General features: G+C 37.8%; 1 protein-coding gene across 10 annotated transcripts in view; it reads left to right on the forward strand.

Annotated features, from left to right (window-relative positions):
• CARMIL1 (capping protein regulator and myosin 1 linker 1) overlaps positions 1 to 19,432 on the forward strand; it is a 347,932-nt gene that overhangs the window by 282,278 nt on the left and 46,222 nt on the right. For all 10 annotated transcript variants that reach the window (XM_033216407.1, XM_033216412.1, XM_033216416.1 and 7 more), the window contains one exon: positions 2,216 to 2,365. In XM_033216407.1, the coding sequence (XP_033072298.1) occupies positions 2,216 to 2,365 (150 nt within the window). The remainder of the gene's footprint in view (positions 1 to 2,215; positions 2,366 to 19,432) is intronic.

Below are 19,432 nucleotides of genomic sequence, written 5' to 3' on the forward strand. Positions count from 1 at the left end.
TCCTTCAAGAAAAATAACTCTTCAATGTTTTCCTAACTGTGTGGGATGGAGATGCCAGTTTCATGGTGTTGAATTGTTGGTTGACACTAGAGAATCCTAAAATGGGAGGAGTAGCAACAGCTTCTTCTACATGAAGCAGACAAAATGCATGTTTTTGAAAAATTCATTTGAGAAAAATGTGTAAGACTGCCTTCTAAAATCTGAAAGACAAGACAGATATCCCTAATAGCACGATTCAAATGCTGCCTGTGGACCAGAGGTGGCCCACTAATGGATGGTTCCCCAGAGGAAGCATCCACAAACTTCTTGAGCTTCCAATATCAGTGCATATGAAAAAATGTGTTTTTTCATTATAGCACCAAAAAAAGATAGAGTCTCCAGACACATGTTATTTTTCTGATTTTTCTTTTTTATTGTATTTTAACAGTAAATTGGTTTGTGCTAAATTGGAAATATAAAAAACCAGTTTATCACCACATTGAATGTAAGAAACACTGTTTTCTATTTCCTGGCACAGTAAAGAGCTACTTGATTGTTTAGAGCTCCTAATTCAGCCTTTTCTTTTTTTTAAATAAGTACAAACAAAAGCAATAGAGTATCCATTCATTCATTCGAGATGGAGTCTTGCTCTGTTGCTCAGGCCGGAGTGCAATGGTGTGATCTTGGCTCACTGCAACCTCCGCCCCTAGGTTCAAGCGATTCTCCTGCCTCAGCCTCCGGAGTAGCTGGGATGACAGGTGTGCATCACCACACATGACTAATTTTTGTATTTTTAGTAGAGATGAGGTTTCACCATGTGAAATCCGTTCTCGATCTCCTGACCTCAAGTGATCCACCTGCCTCAGCCTCTCAAAGTGCTGGGATTACAGATGTGAGTCACTGCACCTGGCCTAGAGCACCCTTTTAAAATAAACTTTTTTTTAGAAAATTTATTGCTGGCCGGGCGCGGTGGCTCAAGCCTGTAATCCCAGCACTTTGGGAGGCCGAGACGGGTGGATCACGAGGTCAGGAGATCGAGACCATCCTGGCTAACACGGTGAAACCCCGTCTCTACTAAAAAATACAAAAATCTAGCCGGGCGAGGTGGCGGACGCCTGTAGTCCCAGTTACTCGGGAGGCTGAGGCAGGAGAATGGCGTGAACCCGGGAGGCGGAGCTTGCAGTGAGCTGAGATCCGGCCACTGCACTCCAGCCTGGGCGACAGAGCGAGACTCTGTCTCAAAAAAAAAAAAAAAAAAAGAAAAAGAAAATTTATTGCTAACCCATAGTTCCAGGAATGGCCTTAAAATGCTGACTTATGACACAAATACTACATATTATGCTAACAGAAATCTTCATGTGAGAACCACACTGAAAGTTTGAATTTTTCACTGTTTTGCATTTGTTTTTTCTTAAAGAATTTACTCAGAAAGTATTGATTTTTTTAATTGAGAAAAAATTTGCTGAATACACTTTTGGTTTGAACTTCATTTTAACATTAATACTGCTGATTTAGAGTGTAAGGAAAGAGATTAAGTCCCATATGAAGGAAATACTATCTTCAAAATGAAACCTTGTTTTCGATGACTTTCAGATACCATTTTCACCAACTTAAGTTTGTAAACGTTCTTAAAGTTTCCATAGACTTGCCAACTGCTTTTCAGTGTTTCAGAATTAAATCAAAGTTCCTGGTGTCAGATCAGCTCAGCACTGAAGTTTTATTAATTTCAGCTAAGTTTATTCTACCTCTTATTTAATTTGTTATGTTTACCTAAAGTATAACACTGGAAATTAAGAAATCATATCAAATATGGTATTCATGATATGAAAACAGTGAAAGCTAAGAGTAAAATTTTGCTAGTAATTTCCTTCTTTTCATTCCTTTAAAAATAATGAAAGCTGGAATTGTTTTATTGCTCTCAGATACTTTTTAGTACTAGATACAGAAGGAAATTTCTTCAGAGGAAATATCAAATAAAATTAATAAAAAGAACACTACTGTCTCTTCATTTACTAAAAGAGATTTATAATTTATTGCTTAAAACACTCTGATTCCAAAGAAAGATAATAAAAGAGGTAAGTTACTGTACTGTTAATATATTAAGACTTGTCCTTATCTCTTGTCAACGTTGTGCTCCACTGCGCCATCTTGTGGAAGATGTCTTCAGAAATCCAGCTAACCAGCCTTTCAGGTCTCTGTGCTTTAATTTCTCCTCATACACGTCTTGACCTTCTAGGCTGACCATTTCAGCAGACGTGGCAAGACCCTTCCTCAACAAGAATCCTTAGAGATCGAGCTGACTGAGGAGAAGCCAGTTAAACGTTCCATCATCACAGTGGAGGAGCTAACAGAGATAGAGCGTTTGGAAGATCTGGATACCTGTATGGTAAGACACATCCTCTGGTGGCACTGTTACCCTATTCACTGGATTGTGCCATTTTTTTTTTTTAAAACAAATCTCAGTTTTTGAAATCAGACCAAATAAAACACTCTTCCCACCCCCAGAGAATTCTTTCAGAAAAGTCCTGAAGAGGCCACTAATGAAGTGAATAAGCTGAAGCTTCAGCACCCGTCTAAGGCCTGGTATCCCTAGTGGGAAAATTCCTAATTAAGAGAAGTAGATTAGGTAACTCTTAAAGGCTTTTGTGACAGGAAAATATCTTCAGTTAAAATTAAAAGTAACCCATTAAAAATGTGGAGAAAGACTTTTTCAAATAAAAAGTATATATAGGGTGACTTTCTTGGTCTTACCGGTTTTCTTTTGTTACACAATTTTTTGACAAACCCTTCAATTTGGGCTTCCTGTTTAGATGAGGTTGTGTTTCGTTAACCTGATTTGATGTGCTTTAGAAGATCGAATGCACACTATAGTGTTTACCTAACTGTAGGTCTTAATTTCTTATCCATTTTCTAAATTTCATGTAGCATATCCATCTGGCCCTATAACTAGAGTATCTAGGTCATTAATACCTTTTCAGTCTGCGGAAAATTTTATCTGAATCCTATTTCATTATTTTAATATTTATATTAATCAGCATAGCTACTTCTCACTTTACCGTGAAACAATTGTTTGTGTCTATATCATCCTCTATATTCAATATGTTTATGTTTTACAAAATGTTTACTTTTTAATAATTCCTTATAATCTGAGGTGGTGGTGGTAAGACTAGATTTTGGTTACTTGTATGTCCAAATGTTTCTACATTAGCTTGTGATTATAGTAATTTTTAGATGAAGCCATTGTTAAGAAATAGTACTTGTTGGCCGGGCGCGGTGGCTCAAGCCTGTAATCCCAGCACTTTGGGAGGCCGAGGCGGGCGGATCACAAGGTCAGGAGATCGAGACCATCCTGGCTAACACGGTGAAACCCCGTCTCTACTAAAAAAAAAAAAAAATACAAAAAACTAGCCGGCGAGGTGGCGGGCGCCTGTAGTCCCAGCTACTCGGGAGGCTGAGGCAGGAGAATGGCGTGAACCCGGGAGGCGGAGCTTGCAGTGAGCTGAGATCTGGCCACTGCACTCCAGCTTGGGTGACAGAGCAAGACTCCATCTCAAAAAAAAAAAAAAAAAAAAAAGAAATAGTACTTGTTTTAACTTTGAACACCAAGGATCTGATATGGCTGATATTACTTTCCTAGCTTAGGAGAGAATGTAGTGTGTTAAGAAGTTTACTTATTTATAAACCACTGTTACCGTGTTTTAAAGTCTGTGAATAAAATATTTGAGGGTTCTCCATGTAAAATCCTGTCCTATACAAGGAGAATAGCAAAGAAAGCCTAATGTATAATCCAAGATTTCAAGCAACATCCTCATATCACTAAATAAAGCTGAAAAACAATTTTCTATATAATTATATAAAACTGCACATATATTTAATCTGGGTGGAGGAAATTGTCAAGTTTTTAAAAACTTGGTTGTCCAGCTCATTATAAAATTTATATTTCATAAGTATTTTGAGTTTGTTTGCCTTTTGAGGCATTAGAAGTTGGACACTATGTTATAGGACAATTGTTCTGGAAAGCTCTTAGACTAGTCCTGAAAGAAAATAAATAATAGGAAATATAGTTGAATTAAAAATTTGAAATTAATTCTACATACCATGTTTCCTAATTTATTTGGTCATGTGTAAATTGGAAAAGGGTGAAAGAAAAAATAAGCTAGTAAAATGTATTTTACTGGGTTTATAGATGATGTGGTTTGGAATGAGGAAATGGTTATGAAAGACCAACTCAGCTACGATAACATTGGTTTTAAATGTGTAAGCTTTGTTTGGAAGTAAGTTTTTTTTTTTTTTTTAATTAATTTGGTTTAGTTTTGTGAAAGGAAGAAAAAGGTTTTTCTTTTCTTGTTTTGTTTTTGTTTTTTTAAGTGAGTGAGTTGAGGGTAAAGGAAAGGAATAATTTTAAAACATGCAGTTGGAAGGCCACCCTCAGAACTTAAGGGACAGCCCTGCAGCAGGCACAGCCCCTGTGAGGCAGCTTCCATTGTAAAAACATTCGTGTTGCCATGATGCCTAAAGAGGCAGGAGTAGATGCAGGTCTCTTTGAATTCAACTCTCAGGACAAACCAAGTTAGGAGGGTAGACTATCTGGTTTTTTTTTTTTTTTTTGAGATGGAGTCTCGCTCTGTCGCCCAGGCTGGAGTGCAGTGGCCGGATCTCAGCTCACTGCAAGCTCCGCCTCCCGGGTTTACGCCATTCTCCTGCCTCAGCCTCCTGAGTAGCTGGGACTACAGGCGCCCGCCACCTCGCCCGGCTAGTTTTTTGTATTTTTTAGTAGAGACGGGGTTTCACCGTGTTAGCCAGGATGGTCTCGATCTCCTGACCTCGTGATTCGCCCGTCTCGGCCTCCCAAAGTGCTGGGATTACAGGCTTGAGCCACCGCACCCGGCCGACTATCTGGTTTAAAGGGCCAAGGAGATAAGCAGGGAGAGCAGTTCCTGAGATGAGCATGTTGTTGAGTCCTGGGGTGAGGAGCAGGACCCTCAGTGTTGAGGGAGTGACAGAGAAACACGAGGCTGAGCTCTTCATCAAAAAAAGAATATATAGGTAGGCATGAGTTTTTAAGTCGTGAAAGTAGCTTTTTTTCTAATAAATATTGTCTTCATTCATTATTCTAACGAGACTAATAAGTTGTTAAGTAGTGGAAAACCAGAGTTAAATTTGCTGTTAGTGTAATGAAAAAGAATATTTTTTGTGTATAAAAAGTGCAAGTCTGGATTCTATACTATTGATAATGATTTCCTGTATACTTTCAGCCTAACCATCAATTCCAAGCCACCCAAAGACAGAACCATTCACATGGCAGCAGCTGCCCCAAGCGCAGGGATCCCTCTCCTAAAGGAAATCTATTTTCTGAGCTTTAGGTGGTACAAACTCATAGCTAATTTGGAAGGAGTAGAGCAATAGATTGGTCTTTTAATGCTTCCTTTCATAATCAAGGTAGCAAACCATTATTGTTTGTTATCGACATCCATTACCAGATATTTCAAGTTGTGATCCTCATATGATGCCATTCGGGGAAAAAATTTGCAGTCCATATTTCAAAGGGAGGTGCATTTAATTCGTGATGGGTTTCTAAATGAATGTATGCATTTTCCTTGGCAGCATTTCTATCTTAAGTGATCCAGAAAGTTAGGACTCAAGATTAACTGTTGTGTAGAAAACTATCAGAAGGGCAAGTACATAAGTACATGCATGCAACCTTTCCCTCATGGAATTAAAAACCCCTGGTGGATAGAATTTGTGCCACAGATGGAGCTACAGCACTGTTGAATTTGATTGCTTTGGGAGATGTTGTAATTTTACTATTACCAAAATGTTTGTTTATAGCCCAAAGATGTGAAACTTTCCCTATGATTTCCAAAGGAACTTTGACACATCACCAACCTGCTATTCACAGATTTAAGTTTGTTCACAGATCCTGGCACTTTTTGTGCAGGATGTTCTTAGTTACTAAACCCATTTCTTTAGGAAACTGGGCAGAGATTCTGGGAACCCCTTTTGTCCCCTGCCCCTGGATTTCTATCTTCATGTTTTCTTCCATTTCTCCCTGGTCCAAATGTCAATTCCATTTCAGTGCTTAAGTCTCTTTAAAAAACCAATAGTTGTAATTGCACTAGGGGAGGTTTAAGGGCATGTTAGGTGTAGAAATTTATATTAATTTCAGATTTAATGTTTACCTTCCTGGAGTTCGAAACGATAATCCATACGATTGATTTCTTTTAAAGAAATTCATCACTTAGTCAACAACAATTAAACTTTTGCTTTGACTAAGCGAAGGCTGAAGTAAGAATGATTGAGTGATTTCTTGGGATCTGTAATCTGCTGGAGGATAACTAAGCTTCTAATCAAACTTAATTTTATAAAGTTAAAGAAAAAGGCTGTTCTTTTTAAACAGTGTGTCAGAAAAGGGAATTTTGTTTGTTTCCAATAAGATAAATGATCTTTTTCTTGTAACTAGAAGAAACTAAGAGGTAATCTAGTTCAGGTGGTAGGACGTAGTGGGGAGGAAGATAACACAAACTATTAAAATGACCTGCATTGTTTTTTAGCCTGTGTCTGTTCTCTTAGTCCCGGAGAGTGTGATATCTCCCTAACTGTAGGGCAGAAAATCAGATGGTTTAAAAAGCCTTCTTATTCATGTATTTAACACTTATGTAGTACCTGTGACGTGCAGGCACTATTCTGAGCTCTTTATAACTGTTAACCAGTTCAGTCTTCATAGCAACCTGAATAATAAGGTCTTATTAATGCCTTCTGTTTAATAAATGAGGAAACTGAAGGAGAGAAAAGTTAAGTAAGTAACCCAAGATTAACCACAGGCAGGCAGTTTGGTGCGAGTCTGCATTTAACCAGTCTGCTATAATGAGTTTGTGGATTTCATCTATGGTATTTCTTACAAAAGGATTAAAATTTGCATTCAATTTAGTTATACCACATTGATTTCTGTAATACAGGTACTTACTAGCCCCAGATGAAATGAACATGTGAACAGAAACACAAGTAAAAGGCGCAGTGTCCTATAACCATAATGGAAGCCTGTAGTTTTTAAACATTGTTGGAAACAACTGTGTCAAATATCCGCTGTGCTCAATTGTTATCCAGTTGTTAGAAATGAAGTTGCCCACTTTTGACTTACCAGAAACCTCCTGAGCCTCTCTATGTGTTATTTTGTTGGTGACAATGATTAATTCGTTTTCCTATATGCTTCTTATCATTTCAGCCCACATGCCTTATATGTCATGCTGAAACATGTATTTCTTTAGAATCTTTATTGTTCACAGACCATCTGTTCTTCTGCAGTCGGATGCTCTTAGAAAATCAGTATTCTGAGCCATATCTTTGAACTTTGGTGTCTTACTGGTCCTTGGGGTATTGAAGGATGCAGTTTTAGTTCTACTGATTAGTTATCTCTAAATATTTAATTTATCTCCATATATAGTATACCATCTTTTAAAAATAGCCGAAGTTTGGAATTTAAGTAGTATGCCAAGTAAGTGAAGAGCCAGTGTCTGCTCCTTAGGCATAACTAGCTCACTAATTGTATGTAATTCTTTCAATTATTTTAATGAGCATCATACCAGTTTTAAATCAAAAGATATTCATGCAGAGGAGCAGTTTGTCTGCTTATTGCTCTTTCCTAGGAAAAGAATCTTAAAAGGCTTAAATTATTACCGAATGCATCTTTGTGAATCCTGTCTCCAATGACAAAATAGCAATTATTTTCCTTTAACAAATTCAGCTTCAAATTTCAATATATATATTTTAAGTTTTTTAATACAGACTAAAATTCAGCAAAAGTCTATTTGACTTGGTCAAAATAATATTGTTTAGAAGAAATTTAAACAGACGGCCTTATTCTCAAGTACCAACAGCTATTAACTGAACTAATCTATTCACAGTGTTGCCAAACACAGACTATTGAGTCAATATGTTTCATTTAAAATGGTTTACACTAATATTAACTATGTGCCGAGGGGTGTTCAAGTCATCATTATTAATTTTCTCTTATAATTTTATTCTATAATGTCCTTTTCTTATTGATATTACTTTTGAAAGCAGAGTTAACTTTTTAACTAGTAGAAAGCAATTGATTAAAACGCCTTTATTTCCAAATTCTAAATTTCAAAACTATAGTACACTCTCTGAGTCCAACTAAAATGGTTAATGTGTGTTCCTCAAAGTTTGTGATAATATTTGTTTTTTATTTTTTATTTGATTATTACTGTTATTTCTTTCCTCAGAGATCTTTGTTCTGATATAATAATATTTGTTACAGTCCTTTGTCAAAAAGCCAGGAACACATGTCCCATCCCTGAAGAGTTCATTGTTGCCTCAAGACCCAGAGTTAATCTTTTAATGTTTAACTTACATGAATACCACTATTAGAGGCCCTATTCCAGGGAGCTTCCAGAGATCTGACCCAGACATTTTTTTTTTTCTTTTTTGTGACGGAGTCTTGCTCTGTTTCCCAGGCTAGAGTGCAGTGGCGTGATCTCGGCACTCCAGACTCCGCCTCCCAGATTCAAGCGATTCTCCTGCCCCTCAGCCTCCCATGTAGCTGGGATTACAGGCACCCACTACTGCGCAAGGCTAATTTTTGTATCTTTTAGTAGAGATGGGATTTCACCATCTTGGCCAAGCTGGTCTCAAACTCCGGACCTCATGACCCACCTGCCTCGGCCTCCCAAAGTGCTGGGATTACAGGCATGAGCCACCACACCCAGCCAGACATCTTTTATAAAGGATTAAAACAAGGCCTAAGGTACAGTGTTGACTGCCCTCACAGACCACCCGAGAGACAAAAGATTTCCCCCTTAATGCAGTTATTTCTAGAAAGAGATGAATCCTACACCTTTGTCCTGCAGGTGACATAGCAGGCTTCACCCCCAGAACCCTAAAGCTCCCAGTAGGAGCTAAACTCCTAAGATAGAAGTTGGGACATACTAAATAAATCCCTTCACAAAATGACTTCAAATATGAGCCAATTGTGACTACTCAGGGTATTCCAAAACCAGCACCCAAATTGGGCATCTGACCTGTTGATTGGAAATGGTGATTCTTAGGAGCTTAATTGTGACATGTAATTATCATTATAACAGGTAATTTTGTAATCATAAACTAGACATGAACTATATTAAATGTCTCTAGTGACCTGCAGATTTATAAAGCAGAAACCATTCCATTGATTTGTTCTGTGTGTGTGTGTGTGTGTGTGTGTGTGTGTGTGTGTGTTTGTGTGTGTGTGTGTGTGAATGATATTGGTAGGAGTATACTTCTCTTAAGGAGGAAAAATTTTAAATGAAGTCTAAATGAAATAAGTTATTTATAAGCAGTCACAGATTTAATGACTCCTGAGTGTAGTACAGTAGAGTCAATAGTAAGTGAAATAATTTCTCTAAACTCAGTCTCAGCTTTCCTACCTTAGAAACCTTGTGCTTTTCAACATGCCATGATGACACTTGTGTCAACAACGTTTCTCTTATGTCAGAAAAGCTCCAAATGTTCACTGCTTTCCAGTTGGAATAAAAGATCAAATCCCTTTGGGATGAAAGGTTTCCTCTTTAATTTCTGGTTAAACAATGTTCAAATTGGAGAAAACAATGTTTTTAGTTACTAAGGATGTATTTCTTGTCTGTATATATGTAGGTGAGAGAACCTGCCTAAAGAGGAAGACAATGGGAAGTCCTTAAAGAGGACTTGTTTACCCAGGTGATGGGGTAAAAGAAACATCTGGAAGAAGGTGGCTGCTGGCTCTCAACAGAGCCCAGAGGAGGAGGCAGTTGTACTTGGTGTTGAAGTCTTAAGTAGCGATGAGCTATCAGAAGATCCCTTAAGCCAAGAATAGGCTAGACAGCCATTCATTTTTTCAACAAATGCTTATTGTTCATCCATTGTATACCAGGTATTCTTGGCTTCTTGCTAGGAATGGAAGGTGAAAGAACCATTGTATCATCCACCAAGCTTGCTACGTTGAGGGGCAGATGTGGCAAGGTAGTTTTGGTGGATCACAGAACCACCATCTGTGTAAATCCATCACTTGAATTTGCTTGGATGCTGGAAGCTATGAGTCTACCACTGAAATGAGGTCATCAAGAAAGGCTTGAATTCATATAGGTTACATCTTTCAAGCCTTTGGTCACAACCCACTAGGGAGTCATGAAATCAGTATAATGGTTGCAACCAGGAGTTTGCAAAAAAATGATCTGACATAAAGTATGAACATATTTTGTGTCATACTAAGTATCATAAGTAACATACAAAATGTAACCATAAATATCATATTACACCAAATGTTTGTTTCAGTTATACATTCATGGATATGTAAATTGAGGTGTGACATAATAACATATATGTCTTATGAATAGGTCACAGTCAAAAAAATTTGAGAAACTTTAGTCTATAATAACTCTACCTGGTGTGTTTCAACTTTCTCAAAATATTAGGCACACAGCAGCTCATACATGATCTTATTATTTCTCCACTGCACTGTTCAGGTCAGGAAAGGACCTGAGCAGAGACGCAGGAGTAGAAGAGGATTTGGTACCCTGGAGAGCCTCTTCTAAATAGGCTCATCGTTTGTTTCATTGTTTTGCGCTCCCATGGAATCACTTTCACTGAAGTGTGCTTTTGCCTTATGTTGTTGATCTTCATTGAGGACCACTTTAATATCCCTATGAAATTCGTTACCATATGTACTCTTTATACTGCCTGTACCACTATTACCGTCACTGTTTTATCTTAAAGTACAATTGTTACAGCATAAATCCAGGTGAGATTGCAGGCAAGGGTAGTGGACGTTCTGAGTAGTTTGCCTTCTGTCTTATGGACACGATGGATTGTGCCGTGTGTCTCACTTTGGTACTGTTAATTGAGAGACTCAGAACTGAATGTGCATTTGACCTATAAAAAGTGTGGAGTGCCTGAAGAAGTATAGTTTGTTGTATTAAGCTGTAATTCTGGCTTCATTTTTTTCTTCATTGTCTTGATTTACTCATTAAAAAAATATTGCTGTTACATATGGGCCTCAGCTCATTTTCAGACTGAGGTGGTTATACATTAGTAAAGTGAAAAATTAGATATGGTGGGCAAGTGCTCTGACAGAGGTAGGCAGGTTGCTATGCAAGCACAGAGAAGTGGTGTCCAGCCCAGCCTAGGGGAGGGGTGTTGTTAAGAAGGCTTCCTGGAGGAAGGTTCTGTGCATCATGCCTGGCACATACCAGGCCCTCAGTAGCTATTGGTACAATGAGAGATGGCATGAGAAAGAAGTTCGCTGGAAGGAAAATGAGCAAGTAAATTTAGTAGGGAGAGTGGCACATATAGAACTCTGGAGTGAAGATAGAACAGTGCAATTTGAGGAACTAGTGTAGTATTATGATAGAATAGGAATAAAGGGTAGGAGAGGGGATTAGATGGGGTGGCTGGAAGGGAAGGCATGAGCCTTATCACCCAGAACCTTGTAGATTTCACTTAAGGGTTTGTTTGTTATTTATTTGTTTATTTTTAAGGCAGCAAGCAGCCACCAAAGGTGAGGAAAAGCTGTAAGATGAGCTAGGTTTTTGCAGAAACAGTGGTGACTTCTGTTTTATTCATCGAGATTGAGGTACTCACAAGGCCCTGGTTGAAGTGTCCAGAAGTAGCTCTGGGGCTCAGTAGTCAAGTCTGAATAAGGAGTCAGCCATGCCCAAGTAAAGCCACAGTACAGATGCGCTCACCAGTCTGCCTTCCCTGAAGTGATCATTGCCTCTTCAGCTCTGTCAGCACTGTTCTTTTTCCACATTCATGAAATTTATCTCAATTTACCTTCAGCGGCCAGGTACAGTGGCTCACGCCTGTAATCCCAGCACTTTGGGAGGCCAAGGTGGGCAGATCATGAGGTCAGGAGATTGAGACCAACCTGGCCAACATGATGAAAACCCCGTCTCTACAAAAAATACAAAAATTAGCTGGACGTGATGGCACATGCCTGTAATCCCAGCTGCTTGGGAGGCTGAGGCAGGAGAATTGCTTGAACCCAGGAGTCGGAGATTTTAGTGAGCCAAGATCATGTTACTGCGCTCCAGCCTGGTGACAGAGCGAGACTCCATCTCAAAAAAATTAAAAATAAAAATTTACCTTCAGCTACAGGTACACATATTCAACTTCCTACTTGACATCTTCAATTAGCTGTTCAAAAAGTATCTCATATATAGTATGTCCCAAATAGAATAATTGCGTTCCCGCCTTCCCTCCCTAAGGCTTCACCGTCAGCTTTCTGACTTTCTATTTCTACCCATTTGTTCCCAACTCTACCTGTCAGTCTCAGTATCTCTCTTGTTCTTTCACTGTCCAAATCTGTCTTCCCTCCCTCATCCAAGACATGTTGGTTTTTGTCTGGACTCTTGAAACAGGCTTGTACCTCACACGCCTACCTTCACTGTTGATTCTACAGTCAATCTATCCTCTATTCAGTATCCAGCAGAGTTTTCTAAATGGAACTCAGATCAGTATCTAAGGTGTCAAATCCTCTGATAGCTTCACATTGTACGCAGAATAAGGCTCCTGGTCCATAAGGTCCTACGTGGTCTGCCTTCTGTCTCTGTCTCCTAATCTTACTCTAGTCTCTCCTTTGTTCACTTCCCTCCAGCCACTGGTGGTTTTCTTGCTTTTCCCTAGAAGTTGTCAAGGCTCCCATCTCAGCTCCTTCACCTTGGAATATTCTCTACCGACTTGTCCCATGGCTGTCTTCTTCTCACTGTTTACACAATTCCAGTGTTTCTTTCTCAGAAGTTGTCCTTGATCCTCTGAGTCAAAGAAGCCTTCCAGTCACCTTGCATATTGTATTATCTTAGCACTTATCAGAACTTGAAGTGATCTTACTCGTGAAGGTATAAGCTTCTGGCGGGCAGGGACTTTGTGCTGTTGACCACATATCCCCAGTATCTAGAGCAGTGCCTGGCACAAAATTGTTCAGTAAAGTTTGTTTCTCTCCTCCTGGCTTTGAATTATAATTACTTGCATGAGTTTTCTTTGTATGCTTCTTGAAAGAACTGGAGTTACATGTTATTGATTTCTATATAGCTAATGCCATCAATAAATATCAGTAGTAGCAGATTAATCTGGGAGGTCTAGAAAATAATTCTTGCATGGAAAAGTTATCTTTAAACTGATGCGGTTCAATTAATGAGAAGATTATAGATTACCAAGCTGTCAGCAAGTTACTTAGGAGAAAGAGATTAAAACCACCCACCCACTGTAACCAGTGCTTTGTCATAGCAGCCAGGTGTGGTAGCTATTTTAACCCATTTTTCAGATGAGACTCTTAGAAGTCAGAGATGTTAACACACCTTCCCCCATCACATTGCAATAAGGAGTAGCTGCAGCTGAGAGCCCAACTCCATACGATCTGACTCTCAAACACATTTTCTGTATGCAGAACTCATGGTCTTCAGGCTGGCCTGAATCACAGGAACAAAGACCCAGGGGAGGTTTGTGGTGGGAAAGAGCCTTTGCACTGAGGGCTTACACTGAGTGTTCAGCGGATAGTATCTTTACTCCCACAGGCCAATTATTTCTTTATAGAGGTTTATTCTTATTCTCAGTGGAACTGGGGAAGATATTAACATATGGTAGCAAATCTATACCTCCTCCAATTATGGGGCAAGCAATGGCGTGGATTGTAGATGCCTGAACTGATGGAAACAGCAGAAAGATCCGGGGTAGAGGACTCTGCTTCTGGAAGCTGCCCATATATACAACACATGTGATCCTTCCAAATTCAGCCCTTGTGGTTAATCAGGCTGCACTTCTTGCCCTAACTTTGAATTTGATAGTTTTCCCTCTTGCCTGATAGAATCTTAGGTTTAACCAAATATTCCCTGAGATTAAAGACTTTCTGAGGAGGGAACAAGTAGGGTGGATTTACTTGGGCTGAAATTTGGGAATGACAAAAAGAAGTGGCCTAAATGTGGGTGGAGGGGGAAAAAACTAGTGTATGACTCCACTCCACATTATGCTTTTGACCATTTAAGATTAGGTCACAGTAGATAAATTAAGTGATTCTGTCTAAATTTCTAATTATACTGTTATAGTTTAGAAACATCAATTAAAGTTGGGATGAGTTAAGCTTCATTCTTCAGCTCACATGTAGACATTCAGAGAGTGAAGTGGGTCTGTCAAATTCTCAGTTTCCCTAAATGTGCCTCAGAGGAAACCTCTGTCACTACTGGAATTTATATTTAAGATTTCTCCCATCTCACAGGGCCAAGGCCAAACCTCTATCACAAGCCTACCCCTTAAAAAAATCAAAATATAAAATAAATGATTTTTAGCTTTGGCCTTTGATGTATGTGCTAAAGAAAATCACATTGACTTTCATTCTGAAAAATCACACTTGGAAACTAGACCAAAAAAATTACTTTCATGCTCCAAATATAACTGCAAGAGATTTCTTTTATAAATTCTTGTCTAGATTATATAGCCTTATATAAATGTGTTTCTTGGATTTATATGTGTTTCTGATTTATATATATTAAATGTGCTAACTATTTTAGGTAACAGATTTAATAATTAATAGAAATTAAAAAGATAAAGTGGGGTGAACAGAGTTTTAAGAGGAAAGAAAACCTGAGGGAGTTCTAATATAGCAATCTTAAGGATCCATGCCCAGCCTAGGACCACATGGTACTCTATTCTGCTTGCTGGCTAAGGGTTGAGCCTTAATCTGGAAACCAGTGCTGCAAGGTTTAGATCTAACATTTGATTATCCAAATTAGGGTATGTGATTATTTCTCTTGTCCAGACAGAAGACTTTCTAACCAGAGCCAAGCTATTGAGTGGGTACCTGCAAATCCAGACAGGGTTTTTCTCTGAAAGCAGCTTCAAATCCACTTCAGCCCTTGAGCCGTGTACTCAATGGAAATCCACAAATGCCAAACTCAGTTCAGCAATTCCAAAGTGACTTTTTTTCTGAAAAAGATTTCAGAGCATTCTTTATCATGTCCATCAAAACCTTAGTGATGCTTCTAGTTGTGCACTGTGTGGCCTCTTTCCCTGTAGGTAACTGAATGAATTGGCCACCTGTTTGCGGTTATTTGATGTTGAAACTTTAAATGTTGGAGAATGTCAATGGAAGAGTCATATGGGGTTTGTTCCACTTAACATTAAATCAAACAACAGCTAAGAGATTGCCCTCATTATGCTCCGAAAGCCAGTTTTGTTTTGTTAGAAAATAATGCCCTAGTGGCATATAAGTCATATGTTTGATAGAAAATGTACCCAACTTTTCATTATACCTTGGCTGTAAATCGATGTCATTTTAAAACGAGATCAAAGCCACCAAAGATCGAAAGCAGCAAACAACATTGCTTATTGTTTTTGACAGATGTTCTCATAGGTAGAATAGAGTGTATGAATGATGATCTGAAGTTATGGAAAAATAGCTATCAAAATAATTGATCTGTCATTTAGAGAGGGATATCTTAATAATTCACTCTTTTGAGAATCTCTCTTTAGAATTCATTTAGTAGGGATGTTGATTAAAAGGAGTTAAACTGAGCATGATGAAAATCTTGGTTTCCAAGCTAGAGCAGGTTTCAGAGTTTTGGTGGTAAATCGTCTTTCCCTGAAGCTGTGTTTGAGGTTGAAGAGTTGGGATTTGAGGACCTAATTTCAGTAAAGCTTGGGGAACGACTTGCTCTGTGTTAAAAAGTATAGGAACCAGATCTTCTGATTACTGATTGATTACCACAGCTCTGTAACTAGGATCCTAAATTTAAATTTATAAATTTATTAGTTTTTATTATTTTATTATTTTTTATTTTTTATTTAATTTTTTATTCAATTTAGGATAATTTAATTAATTTATTTTTTATTTAATTTTTATTATTAATTTATTCATTTTTGTCATCATTATGAAGCTGATATTCCATGAAGGGAGCAAATGTGTTACCTGAAGAATTTAGGCTAATTTTGATTATTCATCTTGATGTCACTGAACTATGATGTCCATTCTAAAGGAAAGTATTTAAATCTTCTCCTAAATTCCTAATTTTTGCCTTCCATTTTAACATGGATTTTCCAAGATTGCAACTTAAAATATCTCAAGTTTAATACTCAGTGGGGTTCCCCCTTTGTTTATGTTATCACAATAAAGAAAATATTAAAATGCTATTCACGTTTTTATGACCATTGGATTAACATCATGCTTTATAGTGCAACAAAGTAATTAAAGAATTTTACCACTTATTCAAAAATTATAATGCTGCAGGGACATATACCTGATCTTGTAGTAATAAAACATCATGCTTCTGTGCCCAACAGGAGTCACACACGTCGTGGTGGCAAGATACTTGCTTGAAATCAGTGCCAGAGAATTCTATTTTTGGATTGCTCTTGAGAAAAATGTATCAAATTTTATTCGCTTTTTAAGGAGAATATTCAAACATGAATTTTCACTTTTGCATCAGTTGCAAGATGAGTTACGAGGAGTAAAAAGTGAGGTATTTCCTATTTCCTGGAGAAAACGTGACAAAGTTAGGAAGATAAATATTTTTGGTGTATCAAAAAATTGTGCAGATCTGGAAAATAAGGAAACAAGCCATTTTAATTTCAAAATAGTTCTCTACCATGATCTTTACAATAGTCTCTCATCAGTGCTATTCCCTAAATGTTTTTGTTTTAACATCATGATGCCAGTTTAACTTTTATGTGAAATGAGACTCTGGATATAAAAGTTAATGAGTGCAACATGAATAGCTGGATTTAATGTTGTGTTTAGTAGGAAATGTGACACATCACTAAATCTCTACATATCATTCCTCCTTTTGTCCATCGATTTATTGCAGCTTTCTCAGAGTTATGACTTCCCTATACCTTTTCTTTCTAGGCTTGCAAAGGAAGACTTTTTGCTGTCCAACAATTGTCTTAGAAAGAATTAGGTATCTCTTTTTCTCAGTGAGATTTACACCATCTCAGACTTTTTAAAATGGAAGTGCACAAAAATTACTTTTTTTTAACTACAAATGTGATAATACTGTTTGGCTAGATATTGAGGGTAAAAGTCAATTAAAAATTACTGAGTTTTCTCCTTGAACTGAAAAGCCAGTAGTAAGTATTTAGTTTTTATAATCTAGTTCATTAAACAGGGAAGGTAGGTCTAGGATATTTTGTATCAAAAAGCAATGATTAGCTCTAAATTCAATGGGATCATTTCAAATCTCAGAAAATCCAGTTGAAAGGGCTTCACTGAGACATTCTGAGCACCAAAAAGAATATGAATAGTAGTTTAAGATACATTGAAGTAATAGAAATCCATGCATTCATAGTAATACTCAGAAAACATCAAAATGCCAGTACAGAGGATTTTAAGAGACGAAATGTTTCTCTTTTCAGAGGAATGGCAACTAATAAATATAAGAATAATGAAAGAAGTAGGAAGTTATAATTTTGCAGTTCCAATCATATCTATTAATTCAGGCAAGGATTACCAATAGTTGCTTTAAAATCCAGATGGACTAAACATATCACCTCATAGAGTTACTATTAATTACCAAGGGAATGAGTACTTTACAGTGGAGCGCAGCTGGAGAGTCCCCATGCTAATCAAGGGATCAAGGTCAGTCTTACCAGTAGTGGAACAACCTGACATATATGCCAATCACTGTGATTCAGTCAGTAGTTCACAGCGTCCCCTATATGGTATTCATGCTAAAAATGTTTCATTGAATCTAATTATGAGGAAACCATCAGACAAATATAGAGTGTGAGGCAGTCTATAAAACAATTGGCCTAGATTCATGGAGAAAGTCAGTATTATGAAAAAGAAAGGTGGGGATGGGAGTTGGGAGGGAGGATGTGCTAGATGAAAGAGCCTGAAGAGACATTACCCTATATAATGAGTGTATTCTCTATTAAGATCCCAAAATGGAAGGGGATGTTTTAAGGCACTTGAGGGACAGTTGGGGGAATTTGAATATGGACTATAGTGTGTACATTAGATATTATGCAATTGCTGTTAATTTTCTTAGATGTTGATAGTAATGTATGGTTATATAGGAAAATATAATTCTTAGGATATTCATGCAGAAGTATTTAAGGGAGAAATGTCAAGATGTCAACAACCTTTAAATGGTTCAGAATTTTTTTTCTGTGTTTGTGTTAAGAGAGAGATGAGAATGAAGGAAATAAAGTAATTTTATGTGACAAAATGTTAACAATTGCTGAATCTAAGTGAAGAGTATACTTGTATTTATTAAACTATCCTTGTCCTTTTAATTTGCTAAATTTGAATATGTTAAAAATAAATAGTTGGGGAAAAAGAGTGGGTGTATGTATTTGAAAAGTGTATTGTTTAAGGAGGTGGACATCATGGCCGGGCGCAGTGGCTCATGCCTGTAATCCCAGCACTTTAGGGGGCCAAGGCAGGAGAATTGCTTAACTCAGGAATTGGAGACCAGCCTGGGTAACAAGGCAAAACCCCATCTCTAAAATACAAAGATTAACCAGGTATGGTGGTACGTACCTGTAGTCCCAGCTACTCAGGAGGCTGGGGTGGGAAGATGGCTTAAGCCCAGGAGGCAGAGGTTGGACAGTGAGCCGAGATTGAGCTACTACACTCCAGTCTAGGTGATAGAGCCAGACTTTGTCTCAAAGTAAAAAAATAAAAAAATAAAGAGGTGACATCAATATATGAACCAGTAGGGTCCATGAGGAAGTTTTTGTCCGTGTAACAAGAAATAGAAAAAATACGCCAGATTTTTCATGAAAATAAATGTCTCTAAAGGACTATTCTTTATAATAAACATGTCCTTACTATTTTATCTTTGTGCCTAAATGCCCTTTTTGGTGGTAACAATGGTTAGTACTGGTAATATTTTGTTTTTAAACAAGTCTATAGAACTTGCATGTGGGGAGTGCACTGGATTAAAGCAGTGTTCAGTTCATTCATTCAAACACACACTTCTTGAAGGCCCATTATATGCCAAGTCCTCTGTGGGCTCTGGGGATCTAGAGATGAACAAGACAGAATCCTGGCTTGTGTTTTTCACCCAAGAGATGTTCATTTTGTCTTCCCCAGGGTTGACCAGGGGGAGCAGGATGGGGATGGGCACCTAAAGGAAATCCTTTGAGTCACTCTCTAGGCATTCCCCTATGTCACCCAAATTAGTCCCATTTATCTATCATGTGTTTTTGACACACTGCTTAAGATGTTTCAAAAAGTATTCTGCTGTATATTACATGAAAACCATTTTCATTTAAAATGAAAAAAAAATTTTGTGAAAGAATGCTATAGTAAATTTGTTGGCCATTAGATAAAAAGAATGTGTCTCTGCCTACACACCTCCTGTTTCGATTCTAAACTCATTTTTTAAAGTAAATATACTTGATGAGGTGACTCTGTAGTTGAAATTCTTGTAGGTTTTCTGCTTTTTCTTCGCCTAGAGACTGAGGGAGGACTGATGAGACAGTGGCCAAA

This window comes from Trachypithecus francoisi, unplaced genomic scaffold (assembly GCF_009764315.1).
Source record: "Trachypithecus francoisi isolate TF-2019V2 unplaced genomic scaffold, Tfra_2.0 Lachesis_group10, whole genome shotgun sequence".
Taxonomy (NCBI): Eukaryota; Metazoa; Chordata; class Mammalia; order Primates; family Cercopithecidae; genus Trachypithecus; species Trachypithecus francoisi.